The 23,149-nt window shown below is 38.2% G+C and overlaps 1 protein-coding gene across 12 annotated transcripts in view; it reads right to left on the reverse strand.

Moving 5' to 3' along the window:
- PTK2 (protein tyrosine kinase 2) overlaps positions 1 to 23,149 on the reverse strand; it is a 194,117-nt gene that overhangs the window by 61,558 nt on the left and 109,410 nt on the right. For all 12 annotated transcript variants that reach the window (XM_082284812.1, XM_082284809.1, XM_082284819.1 and 9 more), the window contains 7 exons: positions 15,481 to 15,560; positions 13,919 to 13,981; positions 9,255 to 9,309; positions 5,497 to 5,637; positions 4,695 to 4,772; positions 3,595 to 3,702; positions 2,537 to 2,654 (listed from right to left, as the gene is read on the reverse strand). In XM_082284812.1, the coding sequence (XP_082140938.1) occupies positions 2,537 to 2,654; positions 3,595 to 3,702; positions 4,695 to 4,772; positions 5,497 to 5,637; positions 9,255 to 9,309; positions 13,919 to 13,981; positions 15,481 to 15,560 (643 nt within the window). The remainder of the gene's footprint in view (positions 1 to 2,536; positions 2,655 to 3,594; positions 3,703 to 4,694; positions 4,773 to 5,496; positions 5,638 to 9,254; positions 9,310 to 13,918; positions 13,982 to 15,480; positions 15,561 to 23,149) is intronic.

Below are 23,149 nucleotides of genomic sequence, written 5' to 3' on the forward strand. Positions count from 1 at the left end.
GAGAGTGATAAACACTCCATAACCTAAAAGCTGATAATCAGTTCAACTTTTTATGAATTTTTTCATTTGTGTTCTTGGCCTGTAAGAGGTATGATAATGGAAATAAAAATGTTAAGTGTAACGGTTCCATATTGGTCTAAAGGGACCGGGCTATCAAAATATTTATGAAAAATAAATTGAATGGGAAAATGCCAAATACTGTCCACATCTTAAATATTACCAAGTGCTCTCCCCAAATTAAGAGGGACTGGATCATTACTGGATAGCATGACAGGTCTCACAAAAACAGGCTCTGTTAGTAATAAAGAAGGACAATTTACGAGGACACTTGCAATAAATGTAAATTCACAGCAAAGAAGGGATGGGAAAGCTCAAAAAGGGGATAAAACATCTGTGGGATCAAGAGTTGCTTCATGATTTGTTTCTGATGTGTCTTATACAATCAAAGGTCACTGTGGGAGGGATCTGGGAATGCAGACCATGATGGGGACAGCTCTCCCATAAAATGATTAATGTATATGTTGAGTATTGATATGAACTTCAAAAAAAGGAACCCAAGACAAAAGAAACTCAGAATTTATTTTAACTAGAGGGGTTCTCTTCATGTATGCATAAAGAGGAGTATTCCCAAAGTGCTACCTGATGTTCCTGTTCAATCACTGCTCATTTGCTCCATGTTAAATTTCTGTGTTGTAAGAATAGCACACAAATAAACACCCTGCATTAAATGCACTGATTTATCCTGCATTCACACCTACCAGCAAACCTCAGTGCAAGGCACAGGCAAATCAGAGATAATGCCCCTCAGAGAGCTCAGTGAGCCTAGAAGACGTAACAGCTGCTAGTAAGAAAGGTCAGAACAAGACAGGAATTAGGAAGAAAAACTGCAAATGAACAAGTCAATTCTGATGGGCACCACCACCAGTGTGGAAGTGGCAAGAACCCAACAAAGTCCACATGTGCCCCTAAAGGAAAAGCAGAGACAGTCAGAGCTATCCATTAATTCAGGGAAGAGGTCATGTGTAAAGACATGAGAAAGTTTTAGAAGACCAACTGTGGCTACAACAGCTCAGGTTGGAAAACAAGCCAATCCAGTGGCATAAGAAGGAAAGTTCTGGGAGTGAATAATGATTATAGGAAACCCCAAACCATGACTTCTCAGAAAACAAGAGACACAAAAGGCCTATACTCACAGCCAGAGACAAGTCTAGTGACATGAAGATCTTGGATTGTGATGCCTATTTTATTTTTAGAACAATAAACTATTATTATCACTGATAGCTAGTTTATCCTTTTAGTGTCAGATTTTGGGACCAATGGTTCATCATCACTGAGTTGTGCACCAGGTTGGCTTGGAGAGCTAAGTATGTGTTGAGGGAAGATTTTCACTTGTGTGGAGGGGGAAGATTTTCATTTGTGTGGAGGTAAGGTTGCACAACTAACACAGGTTTTAACTTAGCTGCTTGTGCTGGAGCTAAAGGCCACTCACACACACTTAAGGGTCAGAAATACCAAAATCCATGCAAATTTAAGAATAATTTGAACAATTGCCATTTTCTGTCAAGACATCTAACACCCTAAGATCACATCTCTTTTTTACTGAATGACCAAATGTAAGTTTGGGGAGTTTTTGAGCCATGCACAGGCAGGATGTTATACATGGACCTGGAAAAGACCTGAATTATGTTAACAACATGACCCCACGGAAAACCTGTGGCAGAAAAAAGCAAGAACGTGGCTAAAAGAGACTCAGTTTCACATTGAAGAGATGCTGGGATAGTTTATGTCCTTTCTTCTTTCCCTTTAAAAGAGGGAAGAAGGAAATAGTTTGTTGTTTTAGAAAGCAGAAAAGTTGGATGAATTTCCACGAGCAAAAAGGAGAACAACAGGGAAGAAGAAAATTTCATTCTTAAACAGTTTTGCCTGAGAATTTTTCATTAATTAAAGCTGTCTGAAAAGTCTAATAAATTTAATTAAATTCTCTCTAAAACTTGGTGTACCTGTAACCTCATCTCACTGCTTCTACCTGGTGAGTTGCTACAAAAACAACTGACAGACACTATAAAATGTATCTCTGCTTTACTTCTACTTTATGAGAGAAACTCATGAGACCTCTCAAGATCTTTTATTTTTTAAATGGAGATGTTTTGAGTATCTAGGAAAAGGCAGAAACGACATAATTATCACCAGTCAGAACCTTATCCAAATGCATTCTAACCAACCTCTCTGAATTTCCACTTGTATATTAGGGAATCATTTTATGAGATAATGCACCCTTGTTAGGAGTGCCTTTAATTATTATAATTTACTTCTTCAATTTAAGTTTGGAATTAGTGTAAAGCATGGATTACTGAAACCAGTCTTAACGATCAACCACTAAGCAATTTTTGATGGAGTGACAATTTACTATCAGTGTTTCTCATGGCTCCTCCCAGAAAGAAAAGAGCCTCCAAGTGAGGGTCCTGCTGCTACCTCTTGTCTTGTATTCAAATGCAAAATAACCTCTGAGTAGCCGTGAGGATGAAGCTCTCCTTACCTTTCTGAGGCCTGATGATGAAGGACTGCGTGGCTCCGTTCACCAGCCGGCAGTAGCCGTCGATCAGGTCAGCCATGTTCTCTGCAATGGTTAAGGATGGTGCTGTCACTGTCAGAGGCTACAGAAGGGAAAAAAACAAGGCACCAACAAAGAGGAATTATTGTAGTTGCAAACACTGAGGGGAACAGCTGTGTCATTGCATCAGAACCTTACACACGCCTGCAAACCGTAAACAGAAGAATATGGGTGAGCAGGGAACCACCAGAGAGATTCTTGCTTTGCCTTTTGTGCAGCAAATTTCAAACAGGAGGCCCAGAAAGCACAGTTGGTAAAACCCTCCACCTAAATGTAGTGTTAATTTGGGCTTATGAAGTGTAAATCACTGTTGAATACAACTGCTATGGCTTTCAGGCTTGTAATTAAGACAACTCTGAAGGAGCTGTTTTTTCCTTAAAGTTCTTACAGGTGGTATCTTTTCTCCCCGCCCTCTGCAGCAATTTATTCTTGGCCTAAAAACAACCCTTCCCAATTTCAAAGAAGAAATATGTACAGTAGAAAAAGAGATGAGAGACACACAGACAAGCTATTAATTTTAATACCACCAACATTCATCATCCTCTTCACTGATCTGCCACTCTCCCTCAATCCTGCTCTACCACTGTTTACTGGTGCACTGGACCTAGGAAAAGATTTGATTTCACTTCCAGCACTGCCTCCATGTAGTATGAGGGAACAAATTTTCCTTCTTTCACATTTCCCCTTTACACAAAAGTGGAATTGCTGCTTCCTCTCTAGGATGCAGTACATATGCACAGGCTGCTATTAAACTGCATTTAAGAGATACTGGTTTTATATCAAGCTTGTTCTGTGAATACCAAAGTCTACAAGCACCAGATGCAAAACCTAAAACATGTAATGAACTCTAAATCTGTTTTAAAACCAAACTTGGAACAAAAGTCCAATACAGAGAATATCCACGTTAAGACTATACTAAATCCCACTCCTTGCAAGCAAAAACAAAGTCAGTTGCAAGTTTATCACCACTGTCAATAACATACCTCAGGTGCACCTGCTATCTTCAGTTGCAACATCCCTTTTCTGTCCTTGTCTTCACTGTTTGAATACTGAATGGTTTGCACTTGATTGAAGTCTGCTAGATGGGTTGGCTGCAGAAAGACAGTGCAAAAAGTGAGGAAAAAAAAATACAGCAAAATAGCCTGCCTTTATCCCTGGTGTTGAAAAAGCACAGGGAGACTTTGATCTCCAAACTACACCTGCAGAGATCTGTTCTCTGTTTCTTTCTAGGGTTTCATTACCACTGGCTAACAACACACAAATATCCAGTGTCTGGAAAACGAGCCCAGCTCCGCTGTGCCCACAGAGGTCACTGTTGAGTAACACCAGATGCACACTGAAGTGGGAACAACCTCTTGGATGTCAACAGAGAAAACTAAACACGTAAAAAGCCACACGGAACCCGTGCTGACACATTCCCAACATCCCTCCAGACTGCTGGAAAAGGTATGTTCTTAGCTGTGTATTCCTGATTCCCCCATCTTTTCACTACTTTTGAATTCATTACAATAGAAAGCTGGACATGGGCTCAGCTTAAGTTGTGGTTGTAAAGTTCCCAAACACTTTGCTGAAGGATCTGTCTGGACAGAGCTCCCTTGCACCGTGGGGGTGCACAGGAAATACTGCAATACAGTCAATATCAGGTAAGGAAAAGGCTGAGAAGGGTATGAAGAAAGTAAATAAGCAGGGCCTGCACAAATGGGCACACAAACTGGTTAAACAAGCTCTGCATTTACACATTCCTAAGAAGGAGAAAAACTCAGAATAATTCACGTTTCATTGGTAAAAAGTCCCCACCAATGCTTCAAGTTCTGCAAATGAGCACTTCACTGGGTAGAAAAGCCAACAAATTCAGTGCTAAGGCTGACACTGACTCTGTACCTAACACCAGTGCCTCTCCTCTGATCCCAAATCACAAATTAATATCTGACTAAGAGCTCTACATGCTGAGCTCCCAGCTCAGCTGTGTTTAACCCTGAGATCACACTTGTCACTCCCCTTTCTGTGATGTTCAGTTCACAACAGGTCGTGGTTGTTAACACAGTGACTGAGAAAAAGCCCCACAAAACAGAAGCAGACTTACATTTGCACCCTTGTCTGTCAGGTAACTGATTCCTTCTTCTGGGCCAATTGCCAGTTCCACTGAAATAATCCAGCTTGACTTGAGAGTCAAAAGGAGAAAGGGCAAAATTTCAACAGTAAGACAAGGCCTTGCTATGGAATACTCTCCTCCAAAATTATAATTACAGGTTATAGTAATTAATATCTACAAGCTTTTCAATTCTTCAAACAAATTAAAATTATATTAAAATCAAGTAATTCTGTAAGTGGCAAAAGCCCTCATGACTGGTTTCTTGGGGAACTCTGCTACTCAAACTGCATTTCCATGTGTTTTATCTTAGGTCTACATGAGAACTATGGATTTCCTGCATTTCCTCTTCTCGTGGACACTGATATTCAAGTTTTAATTTCTGCTGTAGTCTCCATTTTCACAAACCCTCCAGACTTAGGGCCCTTCCTCAAAATTTGCTTGAAATAGGTAGAGATCAACAGGCATTAGAGAAAAATTTACAAACAGAAGTTGGGAAGTCTCATTTCCTCATGGAAACAGCTGAAAAAGTGCTTGACCTTCACAAACAAAGCATCAATAAAAATATTTAATTTTACATACAATTCTTACCCAACTAATGAACGATGCATTTTTTTTTAAGCAGTCAACAGAGAAAGTTCTAAATAAAATCAATAAATATGACTTGTTGCTAATGTTGCTAATGTTTCTATATGAAAACAGGAACTAAGCAAGCAATTACTGTAGAACTAAGCAAAAGCAATTAGATTTCTAACTCCAGAACGTATTCTGGTGACTGTCACATTCCTCTACTTACACCAAGAGCACACTTGAAGCATTCCTTGTCAAATCTGTACACTGGAGAGAGGATCTCAAAGAACTTCAAAATACTTTCTTCTCTATTGAGGTTGGCAAATTGTCGAAATGTTTGTTGGATTAATTTCCGTAGTGTTTTGGCCTGTGTATTGAAACATTTAGAGAACAATTATTTTAAACCTAATCACTGAGGGACATTTTAAGGGTCTTGGTCACTTAGTAGCACTACCAGTGTCTTTATCAATGAGATACAGACAATTCTCAAGGAAAAAAAAAAGAGCTTCAAAATGTAAGGAGCAAGTCTGCCTTTTAACTTGTACTTAAGATCAAAATTATTTCTGCTATATTATAGCAAGGATATCTAACTAATAATGTCTTGAGTAAGTTATAATAAAGACCACATGTTAACCCTTCCAGGAGTATTTGCTCTAGGTTCCTCATTTCTCCCACCTTCTGAACTGTGTCCCAATACAAAACCACAGCAATTTATACCTTCATATGAAGTTTTAAATCTAAATCACCATTCTCTCTCTTAGCTGGTAATAACAAGCCAGCTGTAGCTGTATCTTAATTTCTGCACACAATGACTTAGACTATCCATAATAAAGTGGACTCTTTCAGTCTGATAATATGAAAAAAAGCTTCAATATAAAAAGATGAAATTTAAATAGTAGACTGCATGTAAAAAGTAAACTTAACATTCAAATTAAACTGTATTAACTCTGTTGTCCAGCATTTTATTAACTGTTTTCAGGGTAGAAATAACCACTTAGAGCAGCACAAAGAAGAGCTAAACTAAGATTTTAAAAAAGTGAATTATCTGCCTGTATATAATGTATAATCCCTGGAAAGGCAGCCACTCATATGAAAATAAAAACAGGATCTGAGAAGCAGTATCTCTAAGATGCTCCCCCACTGAACAAGCCAACAAGAATTATGAATAAAAACATCTGCATAAAGTGACTGAATGGGCTTAAAACCCCATTTCTAATACATCTTCCAACTAACAATAATGACAGAAAGCAAAACCATGCTTTTCTTTGCAATATGTCAAGGTTAAGACAGGAATTACCAATGGTCCTCCATCCAAACATATCTGAATGTCCCATTTTAACGGCAGTAAAACTCTTTATTCTCCCACACTGCCTGTTAACAGCTACAGGCACTACACAAATACCAACTTCCTTTTGTCGTTAGCACTTCCAGCCAGATTAGGCACTCATTTTTAGCAAGCCTTTACAGAACGCTCAGAAGTCAAAACAGCCAGAAATGTTTATGTGGAGTGTTCAGGGGGAGTTACTCCAGTAGCAGTGATCCAAGGGTGTTGCATATGCACAAAATGATCTGCTTTGCAATGATGCACATATAGGTTGGAAAAAAACCCTCTACCACATACTATGTTGTCAAATTAACAAAGAAATCTGTGACTTTGGTGTAATTTCCAATTATTGTGTCAATTTAGCAGAACCAATTATCAGGTGGATCATTAAGGTGGCTGCAGAACTGGACAGGGTAAGAAAGCCCCTGGCAGCCAGGAAACTTCCCTCGTGCACCCAGAGCTGCCTCAGGCTTTGTTAGGACTCAAACACCCTCCATTGTACCTCCCTGTTATCTTTATTTTTACAGAGAAAACCAACTTCAAGGGAACTGCAACCCTCAGCCTTAGCTTATCACTGGCAAATACCAGGAGCAAGACACAACAAAATAAGAAAGAATTTGCCAGCTCAAGGTGTCCCAAGTATTTCAGCCACTCAGTTGATGAAACATACTTTGCTCTGCCCATGTTTTCCTGACCAATTCCAGCATCATTTTTACTGCCAGGAATACTGGCATACATTATCTGACTCTTTTCAGTCCACCAAGAAGAATTGGTCACTTTAAATTTTAGGATCATGAGCAAGGTGTAAAGATATAAAGTCCATTAGAGTCATAGGCTGGTTCGCGTTGGAAGGGACCTTAAAGACCATCTTGTTCCACCCCACTGCCATGGGCAGGGACATCTTCCATTACCCCAGGCTGCTCCAAGCCCCATCCAGCCTGGCCCTGAACACTTCCAGGGATGGGACAACCACACCTTTCCTGGGCAACCTGTGCCAGGGCCTCACCACCCTCACAGGGAAGAATTTCTTCCTAATATCCAATCTAACCCCACCCTCTGTCAGTGTGAAGCCATTCCCTGTGTCCTGTCACTCCATCCCTTGTCCAAAGTCCTTCTCCAGCTCTCTTTTAGCTCCTTTAGGCACTGGAAGGAGCTCTCAGGTCTCCCCAGAGCCTGCTCCTCTCCAGGCTGAACAGTCCCCAAAACACACCTTTTCCACAACAGAAGCATCTATCAGAAATGTCTGCAAATGGCAACTTCAAGCAAAATGCACTAAAAACTTGCTCTTAAAAGCATGTCTAAGAACCATTGTTCCCTCTCTGTGTTTGTTCAAGGAGAGAGAATTGAGAGAAATAATTTTTTTTATATTTCATGGCTATCAGGAACCCTTCTTTGCCTGCCAGTTCAAATTCCCTGGTCTCCACAAAGTGGAAGAGTAATTTAAGAATTTGGACCAATCCTGTGTTATTTTGAATAGGGATTTCATTTTCATTAAAAAGCAGACACATTTTTCCTTCCCTTGTTTTTCTTCTTCATATGTCCAACAATTTTTTTCATGTCTTTACAAGGTTCCACTCAGCTTTACCTTCTGGCAATTCTTGCTACTTCTTTTCTCCCCAGTTCAGGATTTCCAAAGTGCAGTTTTCTTGGTCAGTCAGTTTTCTGGCTCCATAATATTATTTTTGAGACAGTTATTCATACTTTTACGTCTGGAGCCTTTTACCACAATTTTCCCGTTAGCAGAAAATACAGTTTCAGATAATTGCTCAAATTAAAATGCAGAGGGGATTACTTAAATCCACTTGACTTCATTAGCTTCTGATTTTCAAGTCTTTTGAAACAAAACCCTGTCATGACAGACCTTTTGTGTTTACCCATTTAAATCACAATGCAGATTCTTTCCAAATCTGAAGTTGAATTTTAGTCTTTCTATAAAGCACTGCTTACCAAAACCAGCTCCAAAATAGCAATTTGTGATTTATACTTTCATGTATGAATTGTAAGAGATATTTTACCAGGACATTCATATCGAGGCACCTATAAATGTAAAATACTTGGTGACCATTCTTAATTCTCCTTTTCAACACAAGTTGAGAAAAATTTGCATTTTTTACTCTGAGAACATATGGACTTCAATGGGAACGAGATTCAAGTAATGTTAATAGTCTCAGCTAGGATTAACATAAGCAGAAATTACTGGAAATCTTCCTTGAATAAGTTGGATAGTCTTGAGCAAGGAAGGCAGAACATGGTTTATCAAGTTCCCAGTAAAATATTCTTTTTTCTTACAAGTCCCCTTCCTCTTTCTCCAGAAGTCTCATTTTTCTTTTAGGGAAGAAAAAAAAAAAAAAAAAAGTTATTTGATACAAGAGGCTCCAAGGACTTGTTTTGTACTTTTACCCCCAAGGTCTGAGAGGCAGAGCTGTGCCCCTCTCACAGCAGCTCAGCAAGGCCATGTGAATCACTTTATCCTTGTCCTGCCAGCTACATTACTGGGATTTAGATCCCACCAATCCGACAGACAGCTTGGATGTTTTTTCACAAAGCAAAACTGCACAGCAATTCCCTTAGGACTGTACAGTGAAAACTAAAATGCAGTTTTCAGATTTCTGACACTTCTTTCTTTACAGCAGTATAGGATTGACTGGAGCTGTAATTACCTTCACTGAATCTAGTAAACTCTTCGGGAAAAACCGTCTCAAACCAACATCCTTCCTGAAAGAAAAAATACAGCATAAATATCAAAACCATTGTGCAATATTGTATTTCTCTTTTCAGGCTGGTGTTTTGGGTCTGTTTTTTGTTTTGTTTTTTTAACCAGCATATACATTACTAAACAATCTTCACAGCAATGTCCTTGACAATCTCAGAGTAACAAACACAGTACCATTAAAACTCTAACTACAGCTACTCCACATCAAATGTGGGACAGCAGCATCTTCTAGTTTAAAATCCCAAAGGATTTTGCATTTGAACAGGTACCTGTGTGGAAAGTCTGTTATTTTAAATGTTGGCTTGGGCACAGAGGAGTTTTGAGAATAAAAACTGCTCTTTGTACATGTTTTAATAATTTAAAGAATACAGAACAAATATTCTTAGAGCTTGTAGTCAGGTGAGAAGGGAACAACATGAAAGTGGAAAACCCAGATAAACCTCTATTAGAATGAAGTAGGAGATACAGAATTAGAGAATGGTTTGGGCTGGGAGGAACCATAATGAACATCCACTTGCCATGGGCAGGGACACCTTCCACTTGACCAGGTTGCTCAGAGCCCCAACTTGGCCTAAGGAATCCAGGAATCCATAGAGCAATACTCATCATATCACCTCACTAAGCATGCTGAGTGCAATTCACTACTGTTTTACCCTTTGAAGCATTATAATTAAGGGGTTGTTTAAATTTCTACTATTTATTTTTAACTCATACTGAGCAAATTAAAATTACCAGCATTTTCTTGCAAGTAATCTCACTTTTTGCAACTGTAAATCAGGTGACTGTGAGCTCAGATTTTGTAAACTGAATTTATCAAGCTCACGTTCACGCTTTTAAATTGGGTTGTACCCCTGGTCTGAAAGCCAGAGCCATTAAACATTACTATGGCTCTGACGTGCTGCACATAGCTTATGTCTGATATGCATTTGTGTCTCTACAGCTGAACATCAGCTTCAAAACAAGGTGCTCGAGAAGCTGCCAGTGGTATGTTAGGGCAGAAGATATCACTGTACAACCAAGGGCAAAAAACTTGCATTCAAAAAAGGAAAAACTAAGAGAAAAGTATAAACAGGAAAAAGATTTATAGTTCACAGGTGTTACTGACTTTTTTCCTTTAAATTTAGGACATTACCATCTCTTTCAAACATTCTTATCTGCCTCTGGAACAAGTATGAAAGCGAGCTTTCCATGACTGCATGCTTTGAACATACACGGAAGAACATCTGGAATTCTTACATTTGGCAAAGAAAGGAAAAGCCGTTAGCAAGCGGAGATACTCAGGATTTATTTACTGCTACCTAACAGCACAAGAACAAAGCCAACAGTAAAGTCAATACAAAAAGCTCACTCAGAAGAATAAACCAGGGTATTTTTAAAGCTCTCTGCAGATGAGTAGCATACAATTTCATACTAAAAACATCCTCAACCAGGAGAAGCAGAATTTTCATGTGCAGCACTGGCATCTGTGAAATGACAGTAAGCTGCAGGATTATAAAACTTTCATAAATGTTAATTCCTTCCATGCATTTCTTCTCAAATGCAAATGATACTCGGTTTATCATCCCACACAGTTAAATGATTCTAACACACTATTACCATCTAAATAATATGCAAAGACATTTTGACAGGGATATATTAGTTTAACATTAAGCATCTGAGAGAGAGATGGTGCTTCTGAAATGAAGCACCTTCCATCACCCTGGTATCCCTCATCTTAACAGTCCTGCAGCACACAGCTGCCACAGCCTCATTTGACTCATTACTAGAACAAGTTGTAGAGCAGCCTTTTGTACAGATTGGGGTGCAACAAACTGAGAAGAAATTCTTATGCAGAGTACAACAGACCAAAACTCTTAACAAAACTTGTTAATAAAGCATTTCCTGTGTTTAGCTGAGACAGCAAATTTATTTGCTGGAGGAGAATTCAACAAAAGAACCACAAAGATTTAATGCCTTGGCCAACAACAACCTAAGGGTACCTATGAATAAGAGCATAAGCACTGGAAATTGGAACATACAAACAGTTTTACACACACAACCCTACAAACTCCTTCCCAGCTGTGCTGTGTGGGGGTGGAATGGCCAACAAAGGAGACACCAACTCAGGGCTCTGGATGAAGAACTCAGACATCTGGTTTCTGACTGCCAACAAGAGATAACGAGCACTGAGAGCCTGGTTCATACAGCTCTACTACAGCTTTGTATTTAACCTCATCTACTCCAGCCTACTTGTGGGCTTAAATCTAAATTCGATTTTTTAAATGTACAAACTTCAATACGATTAATAAAATACCAACTATGGATAGGTGATACTGCTTGTCTTACAATGATAAGCAGCTTTAGGCAGCATATATAATGTATTTTTCACCTCAATTCAAGTTACAACAAAAAAAGTAATGTTAGATTAACATAATAGACTTTAACATGCTTTTTACCAAATTGTGGCTGCACCTGTTCCTTCCTATAGCTCCCACTTCTGTACTTGTAATTATCCCTGTTCTCTGCTAACAGGCTTCACATTTATTATGAAAAAAATATTCTTTCACTCCATGAAGGCCCAACTATTAAAGGCTACTTAACAGTTTGATCCTATCCACCACTTCCCATCCAGATCTGTTCTTGTATGACAATCTGATCAAAGACAAATATACATCAAATAGACATCTAACAAAGGCAGGCAAGGAGCAATCACACCCAATGCAAAAAAGGGCCATTTAAAAATTGCCCTCAGCTGGTTAAGTGCCTCATGATGTACTAAAACTAGCAACACCCCTCTCAAAAAACCCAAAAGGCCTCACTTGAGCAATAAATATTACTTGTGCACTTAAACATTTATGGGTTATTAAGGTGCTAAGATCAAATTAATGCATTTTGGGGATCACTGGCACTTTTTGCAGACCCTTTCCAGTTTGTAATTATCTTTACTATAGTCACTTTAAGGTGGTTTTATCCTTCATCTTTCCCAGCTAAATCCCATACAAATGACATATTGCTTCTCAAAAAAACCCAAAACTCTTGAAATGCAAAATCTCCATGTCCAATTCTGTATGGCATTTAAGCTGTTACATTTTGCATATCAAGGTTTTGCTTCACTTTGTCCTTCACAGCAGCAAGGCAGTTATTTCCTACCAAAGCAGTCACTGTTTAACAAACACAGAGACTGAAGGAAAGAAATCACTGTAAAACTGGAAGCAGCACCACAATGAGACGTCCTGGATCTCTCAGCTGTTACAATTATTAATTTATACTTTGTGTGACCTGTTATGACCCAGCTTTCTTTTGTCTCATTGTTTCCAAAGTCATTAACCTAATTACTAATGCTTGTAGCTTCTGACTTGCCAAAAAACTGACTTAAAAATAGTCTGCTCAAGTTCTTACTGAACATATATATGTAAACTGCACCAACCATAATTCACATACTTTCAGATCTTTTTTATATCCCCTTTTAGTCTTGTCTGTCTGCTCACCCCCTTTATCTTTATTAGTCCTTTCTCATTTTGTGATGTGTTTCCTCAACCAGGATGTTTCTACTAGTGGCTACAGGCAAAAAACTGAAGTCCTTAAAAAAATTAATTTAAAAAAAATCCCTAATTCATACAAACCCAAAGCTTTAAAAAAAATCTGCATAAAACAGGAGCACTACAGAAATACCAAATACTCTACAAATAAGCAGGCTATTCCTCAAAGTTATCTTTACCTATTAAAATCATAGGTGGTTCAAAAATTCTTGTAAACTTGTTCATTGTGGTATAAAATCTTAACTTCCTCCTCCAAATGCTCCAATTTCACACTTCCAAAAGTTAGCACACGTGTTATTAAAAACAAGATTTAAAAAATAAAGACTTCACTGCCGCACCAACCTTTTATCCCAATTTTGTGTTCAACTGTACAGCATATTTTCATAAGGGTAATTAGTAGTGATGAGCATATCATTGGTGCATGTATGTCTGAAACTTTATCCATTATATAAATCCAAATAAAACCAGTTTTCAATCCCTGAAGCTTCTCAAGGACTTTGGCTTGTTTGAACTGAAGTCATCTCATGTCCAACATGAATAAGCAAACAAAATATTTCAGTACAAGGATGCTCCTTGGTCTCCTCAAAATCTGTGATACACAGATAAACACTAACCTTGTTAACTGCAAGGTAACAACACAGAAAAAGCCCACACGGAGCAAACAGAAGGAAAAACAATACCACAAACATTTTCAAGTAACTCAAACTTTACCACAGATGAGTCACAACTGAAGAATGCAACTGGGCACAGAAGAACATTTAGGAACTGGGCACAGAAAAAACACTGAGGAACAAAATCACCTTACAACCAGAGCTGGCAAAGCCCATAAACATTAGGAAAATTGATGAAAATCATAATAAGCCTCCTGATCAAGTTTAAACAACTCCAAACCTGTTCCATTGGACCAGAGTTAAAGGCACTTTTCCTACTTCTACACCTCAATGGGTTTCATCATCCTTTTCTTATATTAAAGCATCTTAAACTTGATGGGATAGGAAAACTACAACAGCAACGTTCTGTTATTGAACTGAATTTATTGTTTCTGATGCAGGGAAGGGATAGTTCAAACCTCAAGCTAGAACACAATACTTACTCTAACACTTCATAGTTGGACTTCTTTTCTAATGCATTGCCTCTCATCTCTCCGTAGGATCTCCTGAAGACAGGAAAAATATTTGAAAGCAACAATTATTGGATAATTCAGCCTAAAACTACAACACCAACATAATCAAAACTTCTACTCAGCATCAGAAAACATTGCCAGAATGAATTAAAAGCTAAGTATTAAGTACATTATTCTACCTCAACAGATCAGATTTTTATTTTACAAATTAATCGCATTTTCAGAACGACTTTAAACCAGTGCTGCTACAAAAAGAAGTGACCTAAGCTGCCCTTCAGCAGCTCCTTCTACCTCACTTCTTTGCACTACCTGCACTTCTTTGTGAGAGTCCTCTGTGCACGGAACAGGGAGAACCAGGGGAAGCAGGCAGTGATGAAAACTGCTTCAATCCAAACACGTTCACATTAAAAAATAAATGAATAAATAAGAAAGCTTTGTTAGGAGAAGGCTGAGATTATCATTTTCAGGGAGAAAAATGGACCAGTAATGCTCATTCTAAGAGTCTCAGTAGCTCATCTACAAGAAGTATCTCATCAAAATGCTCTGAAGAGCCACAGCTTGAGAACCAGGGAAGGTAAGACTTGGCTGACAACATAATCGTGGATTATTATATTCATTACATGTTTTGAAATAGGGCACAATGATTTTGTAAGTGCGTAAGGAGTTTGCAGTTACACAAAGAATTTTTGTTTTCTCTGGGGCTACCAGCAAAACTTTTAACAAAGGCATCAGGTTCTCCTGTGATACCTGGAAAATTTCATAAGCCTAAATTTTGTTAATTTTGTTTTAATTTGGAAAGAACTGTTCAAAGGACACTTTTATTCTCTCCTAACAAGTTTCCATTTGTCATTCATTTCTTATCAATTTTACTTCTTTCCTAATCTCCCTGTTCGAGACATCAGCATAACTAAAACAAATGTTTCAGGCTGGAAATTCTCCATAAATTAGCAAAACCCAACACAAGCATTTCAAAGCTGGGAACTCTCTCAAGGATCTCTTAATCTGATATACTTATCTTTATTTTCCAGCTGTCTATACAGTTGACAAGAACACCAGAAACACCCAAAAGGATCCTTAAGATTTAATCATTTCAAAACAGCACATTAAAAATTGAGCAAATACAGAGAGGAAAGGTAGCAGCATTTATCTATAATTACATTCTTTAGCTGTAGGATTTATATATGCAGAATCACAAGACTATTTGCTAAATAACACCACAGATGCATTTTTTTTAAGCATATTTCCATGTACTCTACAGGCCTTTGAATTATTCAGACGAAGAATTCACCCAAAAGGCAGTATCAAGAGGTAATTAATTAAAATTTTAAAATAATGTTAATTAAGAATCACTAAAAATTAGTTACAATACAATCTATTCAGTTTTTCTTCAAACTGCTTTGTAGAAGAAAAATGTCTTGCAATGTTTTATTCAATTCTACTGGTCAGAAATTGATGAACTTTAAGCAGTTTCAAAATTACTGTATATATTCAGTCAGAAAGATGTTGAATAATAAATTAAATTATGAGCTTACCGGATTTCAAGGCAACCTAGTTTCAAAGCAATTTCCTGGTCCACTTGATCTGCTATTTCTAACATATAGTCATTTTTCACCTACAGCAAAAGAAGCAGGTAAGCATCACAGAAAGATAAGGTCAGTGCCAACACAGATTAAAATACTCCCCAAACAACTTCCAAATGAATACATCCTGATTTTCTGGAATGACAATTCACAGTCCAGGGAGAGAAAAAAGAATCTGTGTTTACATTCTCCACAAATGAGCGGCACTTTGGGAAGAAACACATTTGAACTGCAATGAACTTGATTGAAAAATTCCTTATCTATGTCAATATTGGCTACATTTTATTAAATATAATCAAAATTCACAGAGGACTGAGCAGATGGTTGTACCTGCATTCCAGTTAGGAGAAGGCAGGCTGTGTTCTTGAATCATCCTGGTCAATAGTATTTAATTGTGTAGGTGGATCTAATCATGCAAATAAAACTGATAAATGCCTGGGAATTACAGTGAAAATAAAAATAAAAGTAAATAGAGTAGTATGTGCAAACTGTACTGCACACTGGCATAAAATAATACTGAACTAGCAAGAAGAACCAAGAGTGACACTGGATGATGACAATCTACAGTAGCAAACACTTCAAATCTTCATCACCATGTCGTGGACTTTTTTTTATTTACCAACATGGTTGTGGGAAGAATCCTATTTTTTAGGTAATACTTTCACCATGTTAGAGTAAGCAATTTATGCAATAACTAACAACAACAAAAAAACCCAGGCAGTAAGAGAGAACAGAACCAGTGCCCAAGAACTTCACTGCAAATCTTGCACCAGTAACAAATCTCAAGTTTTTCCTTAACAGCTGCTGTTATCCTCTTATGGAAACATCAAGTTGCTACTGAGATCCTAAAGTTGCAGCAAGGCCCGAAATACCACAAAAATCCACGTGACTGACTTGCAGATCAAAGAGGAGATGATGCACTATGAAAGCAACACACTTCACCAAGTGGGTTTGTTGAGTGATGACAAGTTGTAAGAACAACTATTTCAAACTACTACTGCTAGGAAATACATAATTTAAAAGATAAGAAATTATAGCAATGGATCCAACAGCTGGAGGTGTTCTCCACTCAGCATTCTCCCCAGAACACGTGAGAATCCACCACAGCATTCCCTCAGCACCAGTGTGGCAGCTGGGCCCTGCTCCAAACTACAAAGTAACAAATCCCTAAAAACTTCCTGGGTCTGAATTGCATGGAAAGTTTTAATTTGTTATTAAAAGACGTGAAAGAAGAAATATGATAAACTGTGCAGGAGTGAGAAAATGAAAATGAATTATTACAATGGCTTAAACATGAGAAAAAAGCTTCTTGCATTTGAATTCATACAGACACTCAACATGACAAAATAATGAGCTTTTAACTCTTCTCAATTCAATTCCTACAAATACTAATGAGACAGGAGAATAATTGCCCTTCAGCACCATGTAGTGTGCTATTTGTACACACATATGGAAATAATAATTCTGTATTCCCATAGTAATAATACACAAAATATGAATTAATAATTCTCCTCTTCATTATGCTCACAATTTTAAATACTTGGATTCAGACTGGATATTAGGATGATTTCTCCACTGAAAGGGTGGTCAGGGATTGGAAACAGACTGTCCAGGGAGTGGTGGAAGCACCATCTCTGGAAGCATTCAAAGTATGGATGGAGCCCTTGGGGACATGGTTCAGTTGTGGATGTGGCAGCACTGGATTAATGGTTGATATTCCATGTCTTTTCCAACCTAAACGGTTCTATGATCCTATAAACAGCAAAATGTAATAAATTACACCAGGATCTCTGTTCACGAGAAAGGACATCAAACTGGTCCTGCATAAAACTGTCAGACACAAGCTCAGGGCAGGTAAATCAGGAATAGAATTTCAGGCTCCATGAACTGCCATAAATGACCTCTGCAAACACACATGGGTGGTGAACAACAGCACAGCCCTCCTCACCCTCAGCTCTACATGGGGATACTTCAAAAGGAGAGGAAGTGTTGAACATGAGTTCAGATCGTACATGGATACCCAAATTCCAGAAATGCTCATGTCCTTTTCCTGAGAATTCACCTTCCTGTACAGTCAAAGTTACTTCACCGAGCAAGTAAAACTGTTCATAAAATCCCTTGGCCAACCCGCCTTACACCCACCCAAATAAAATACCAATTGACTGATTCCTTGTATTTCAAAAAACTTTTTCTTTTTTAAACTACACGTTCAATTTTGGGAACCATTTCAACAATTTTGCATCACCAGGAAATTTCAGAGCTGTTATCCATCTATTCCTTTTCCCATTCCCATTCCCACACCACGAAGAACTGGCTGTAGCAAAGTATTTTTAAGTCCTGACACACAGAACTTCCACCTGCAGGAACGATGCTAATTTAAGACCCAGTGTATCATGATCAAATGTGTATTCATTTATCTTCACAACTCATTGCCTTGTGGATCCCAGTACTCAATTTGTTAAACTAAACAGCTTAAGAGCATCTCCAGTTTCATGCAAACATGATTTTAAAACACTGCTAGCCTACTGTTCCATAAATAAATAAGCAACATTACCCAAGTATTTAAAGTTTGGGGTTTATCTCCTCTTGCCCTGTGGCTTGTGAGCTGTCCAGTCATGTTCCTAGTGTGACTCTGCAACTACAAGCATCAGATACTGACTAAGAAAATGTAAAAGACCATCCCCTGTTTCAACAAAATGGAAAGGGAAAAAGACGTATTTTATATTATATACACCCACTTATTTTAGTATTTAAATTTTGTGAGTTATAAAGAGAGATTGTAAGCTTCAGGAAACTTGTGGCCAGAATCCAGTGGTCTGGATTTAACAGTGTCCTACTATATTTCTCCTTTCTTCATAAACCTGCCTGCACATATTCTGCTTTCCATTTCAGCAAGAAAAAAGGAAAATAGGCAGATTCAATTTCTACTCCCAGAATACCAATGAGAATTTCTCTTATCACCTTTAATTTTGCTTGACTATTCTCTTTGAGATGGCATCAGATCAATGCATGAACCAATGCCTGTGCAGAGATTAGATCAGAATTTCACAGGAGGTTCAGCACAACCTCCTAAGGAAAATGCCTGAGCAAATATTAAGTGGAAGAGACAAGAGATAATTTAATGGTAATTAAATGCACCGTCACAAGGCAATTGAATAGTTTTCCAAGAAGTCTTTTGTGTTTGCTCAATTATAACTTTTATTATTATTATTATTATTGTTAATATAATTGAGAGAAATGAGAATATTTTCTGGGTTAGACAAACAAAGGCCCCATGTTCAAGAGCACAAAGCCTACATACATACAAAGGCACAAAAAATGAACTCTTAGAAATCTAACAAAATCTATCAGTTCTTTTCTGTTAACTACAAATTCAGAAGTATGTTAAAGAGGGAGGATGAATCCTCCTCTGTTGGGTTTGGAGATCCTGTTATCTGTGAGCTTGTCATACTCCTTGACAGTGTGTGCAGACCTTAACCTACGGCTTGGAAATTCAGTTAACAGTGTGCAATACCTGGAGAAGCTGAAGAATACATTTATTTATAGACAGACAGATAGATATATACACACACACATCCCTTTCAAGCAGATCAAGCACCACTGCCGCACGTCTCCTCCCCGGTTTAATTGTTCAGAATGGGACCTCTCCAAAGGCTAAACCAGAAAAAAAATGTAGGATGCTATTTAATATACCTTAATTTTACCTAGGTTGTAAGACAAAAGTAATTTATATAAACTTGTCACACAAATCTGGTTTTGAAAAAGCAACCCCAAAAACCCAAGTGGCCAAACAAGAAACCAAAACAGCAACCCGTGATCCCTTTCACGAGCCCAACAAAGCCTTTAAGGTGTTGCTGTTAAACCTGTGTGCCGTTACTTCATTTATACCCCATACTAGAGACCAGATGCTCTGGCAATGATAAAATTACATTAAGTCTGTATTTATCTCCAATACTTTATAGTCATAATGTTATAGCAATAAAAATGCAAAAATATCAACACGGCAAACACTTGGATTTACACTAGGATTAAGAATTCAAGTATCAACACTGCTAAAATCCTATATATTTTTTATTTGGTAACAATCAAAACCCAAAATATGATGTCTGAAGTGAGTCACTTTGATGTATGTTGCTTGTAACACATTTGCTTCCACTGACTTACTAATTCTGTATTCCCACATAATGTGCTTATCTCAACTCCCTGAGAAAAATACATTGGAAAACAGTTAAAAGGAGGATAAGAGACAAAAATAATTTATTGCTGCAAACTGCTGTGTTGATTTCAAGAACCTTTTCCCTCGGATTTTTTTTAGTATGTTCTAACAAGTTTAAATCAGATTTACAGTCAAGCAGGTGCACGCTTTGGGGAGAAAGGATTAGTCTACTTAAGTTCCATTAAACATGGAATAATGGAAATAAAAACTGCTTCAGGCTTCCAGGCGAGTACTACTGCAGTGCCAGTGTCAGAGGAAGCAACTCTACCTAAATTTGCTCATTCACAGGGTGGCAAATAAGAATTAAAGTGCAACCTACACTTCATATTTGGAGTTGACTTCTTGGCCACAACATCTGCAAACAGCCTGATACAAAAAAGGGCTGCAGCGTGGGGAAAATAGGAATGCCAAGCATAAAAGCACCTCTCAGAGGTAGGAAAAAGAAGTCTTGTACATGTTCTGATAAAATAAAAAATGAAACAAAATTGTCATTGCCCCCACACAAAGAATCCACATCACCATCAGTGAATACATGCTTAGAAAGGGCAGTAATACGCGGAGGGTTGTGAGCCCTTGGCGCAGGAGCCCTCTGCACTCCCTCCGAGGAGAGAGGCCTGAGGGCAAAAAGACTTTTCCCCAGAGATAAGCAACCTTCCTTTGGGTCATGGTGACGAAGTGAGCCACGCCCAGCATCCCTTGTTTCTATATGGTAATGGCCTGTACCCAGTTGGCTAATCGGTTTCTACCCCACCCCCTGCCATTCCCATAAAAAGCCCCTGTTTCTGCCCCTGAGAAGGGAGCCTTTGTCCCTGGCCTTCCCTTCACAGGGGCCGCTGGACAATAAAAGCTGCCTCTGCGGAACAGGCAAACGAGGCTCCGGTATCTGTGTCCCCGAGTCCACCTCGGGAGATTTCACAAAGAGCCGAATCACAAGAGCTGGAATCACTTGTAGCTGAGGAATCGCTACACTTGCTGGAATCCCCGGCTGCCCGGCGAGGCCGGCCACGCCCCTGGAAGAGCTGCTCCCTGCAGGACGCTCTCCAGGAAGGTCGCGCCACACCGGTGCTGACCAACATCGGACCCCCCGCGATAGTCACATCCAAAGCAAAACAAGGATTTTGAAATCCAACACAATCCTACACCATATTTTCTGATTTATTACTGTCCTGATATTCAACAAGTCACTTCATTTAAGATACTTTCTATTCTTAGTAATATTTTAAAAATACTTTTTTATCACTCTTCATCTTTTAGCCAGAACAGAAATCTCTCTTCCATCTCCAGTTTTTTGGGCATTAAAAGTTCAAAGATACTCCTAAATCATAACAAAAGAAAGGAGGTGAACACAACGTGAACTACAAAGCTTTTCCCACATGGAAGTTGGGCACATAAACACAAGCCCAGTTTCATTTCTGATGTCAAGACTTGTAAAATATTTGTTCTTTTACTTGAATGGGGAAATTACTGATGGTGTCACTTCTAACTTCTCCAAATTTACTAAGAAATAATGGGCCGTTTCCCAGCTACAGAAACGGGTAGCAAATTCCAGACTGAACAATTTAAAATAAAAATTGCAAACAGAGGAAAGCCCACGTTTGTGAAGATGGAGAAATTAGAGAACAGCCCTATGCTATGATTTAAGGAGAAATCTAGCACTGGCCTCGTATTCTATATACCAGCTGCTACTTTCAAAAGCCATCTGCTTCATTTTCCTGCACACAAGTTTTTTATGCAGCTGCAGTATTTCAGAAGAAGGTTCACCCAGGCTAACAAGCAGCTCATAAAAACACACCATGCTCGATTTAGACTTCTTTATTAAGAACAACAGTAAAATAATTCTGAACTTGGCAAATGCTTTCCAGTTTAGGGATTTAAAAAAAAAAAAAAAAAAGCCATTAGATACTGTATCTTTAAAAGATATTTCAGGTTTAAACTTGTTTATAGCCTTATAATTATTAAATAAAACTATAAAACTTGACATTGAGTTTTCAAGCATAAATACTGTGGAAATTCTTTAACAACAGTACTCTCAAATGGTGTCTCAAAAAGGGCAAATACCAATAATTAGCCACTACTGGCTTTCCCAGCTTAATGTTACCAAGAAATTTCCCACAGGATAAACTCCCATTTTTCAGGAGGACAGTTTAAAAATAAGCAATCTATTTCTCTTGCTTTTCTTTCAATGTCTATGACCTACTTAAACAACTTAGTCCTTTTTTATTTCTATTTTTTTCCCAAACTTGCACTGCTTTGAACACTGCATTTAAACAACCCTTCAGTGACTAAGCTCCTACTGAGGAGTTAAGACCCTACCCAAAAAGAATCATCACAACATATGAGATATTTAGATAAACAACCAAACAAAGAAAATGTCTTCTGTACTCCATTCAGTACATAGCACACAAATAGTAATTACAGTCATTTAATGAAGCAGGAAAACAAGGATTTATATTCCATCATTTTCTCCTTATCAATTTGTTCTACACAAATATTTTTAGCTGGTGCTTTTGAATATTGGGAAATAATGTACTTCTGCTTAGTTGGTGTCATTTATATTAAAAATATACAACCTTCCTCTTAATTGTCCTGTATATGCAATAATTTATTTGTTCTCAGTAATTTCTCTGAATTTATTTTCAACAGCTCAGGTATATTCTGGTACCTGCTTTTAAACACTCAAGTTTCTAACTCTGGAGGTGTTAGATTTGGTGTTAGATATTGTATGTTATAGTTCATCCTCAGCCACTATAGAGTTCAAACAGTATCTCTGTTTTACACTAACACACAACACTTCTGGTGACACCCATCCTACCATAATCAAGAGAAATGATTCCTGCAATTTACCAGTACAAGCTTCTGTAATGAAAGACCAGAATATCTCAATATATCCATAGGAAAAACGGATCTTCAGCAACTACTTTTGTGACCAAGATAAAAATCCAAGTATACAGCACATTTGTTTTCCCCAGAATTTCCCATTCAAAATGAAGGACATTGCACTGCGCTGCACCTGCAGCAGAGGCCACACACAATTCCACCCCAATCCATGACAAAGCTCCTTCCATGGTATCCCACCAAAGAGAATTATTTCAAATGCTCTCTGGTTTCAGCCGTAATGCTCCTTGTAGTGGTAAACACACCACAGAATTACAGTAGGACAGACACATGACTGGGTTAATGCGGAACAGTCACCCAGTATAAATCCTGGTATCTGTAAGGAACAAACTGCTCCTCCATCCTTGTTTTCCAACAGCAGGTTCATGTGGGACACCAAATTTTCATCACTACAAAATCAGCTTGAAAGAACAGGGTCCCAACCCTCACTACTACAGCTTCAGCAATCTAATGCAGCATTAACCCTGAAAGATTTGTGCCTCATCTGCTCTGAATGAAGCCCCATATGCA

Source organism: Coloeus monedula (assembly GCF_965178545.1).
Source record: "Coloeus monedula genome assembly, chromosome: 1".
Lineage (NCBI taxonomy): Eukaryota > Metazoa > Chordata > Aves > Passeriformes > Corvidae > Coloeus > Coloeus monedula.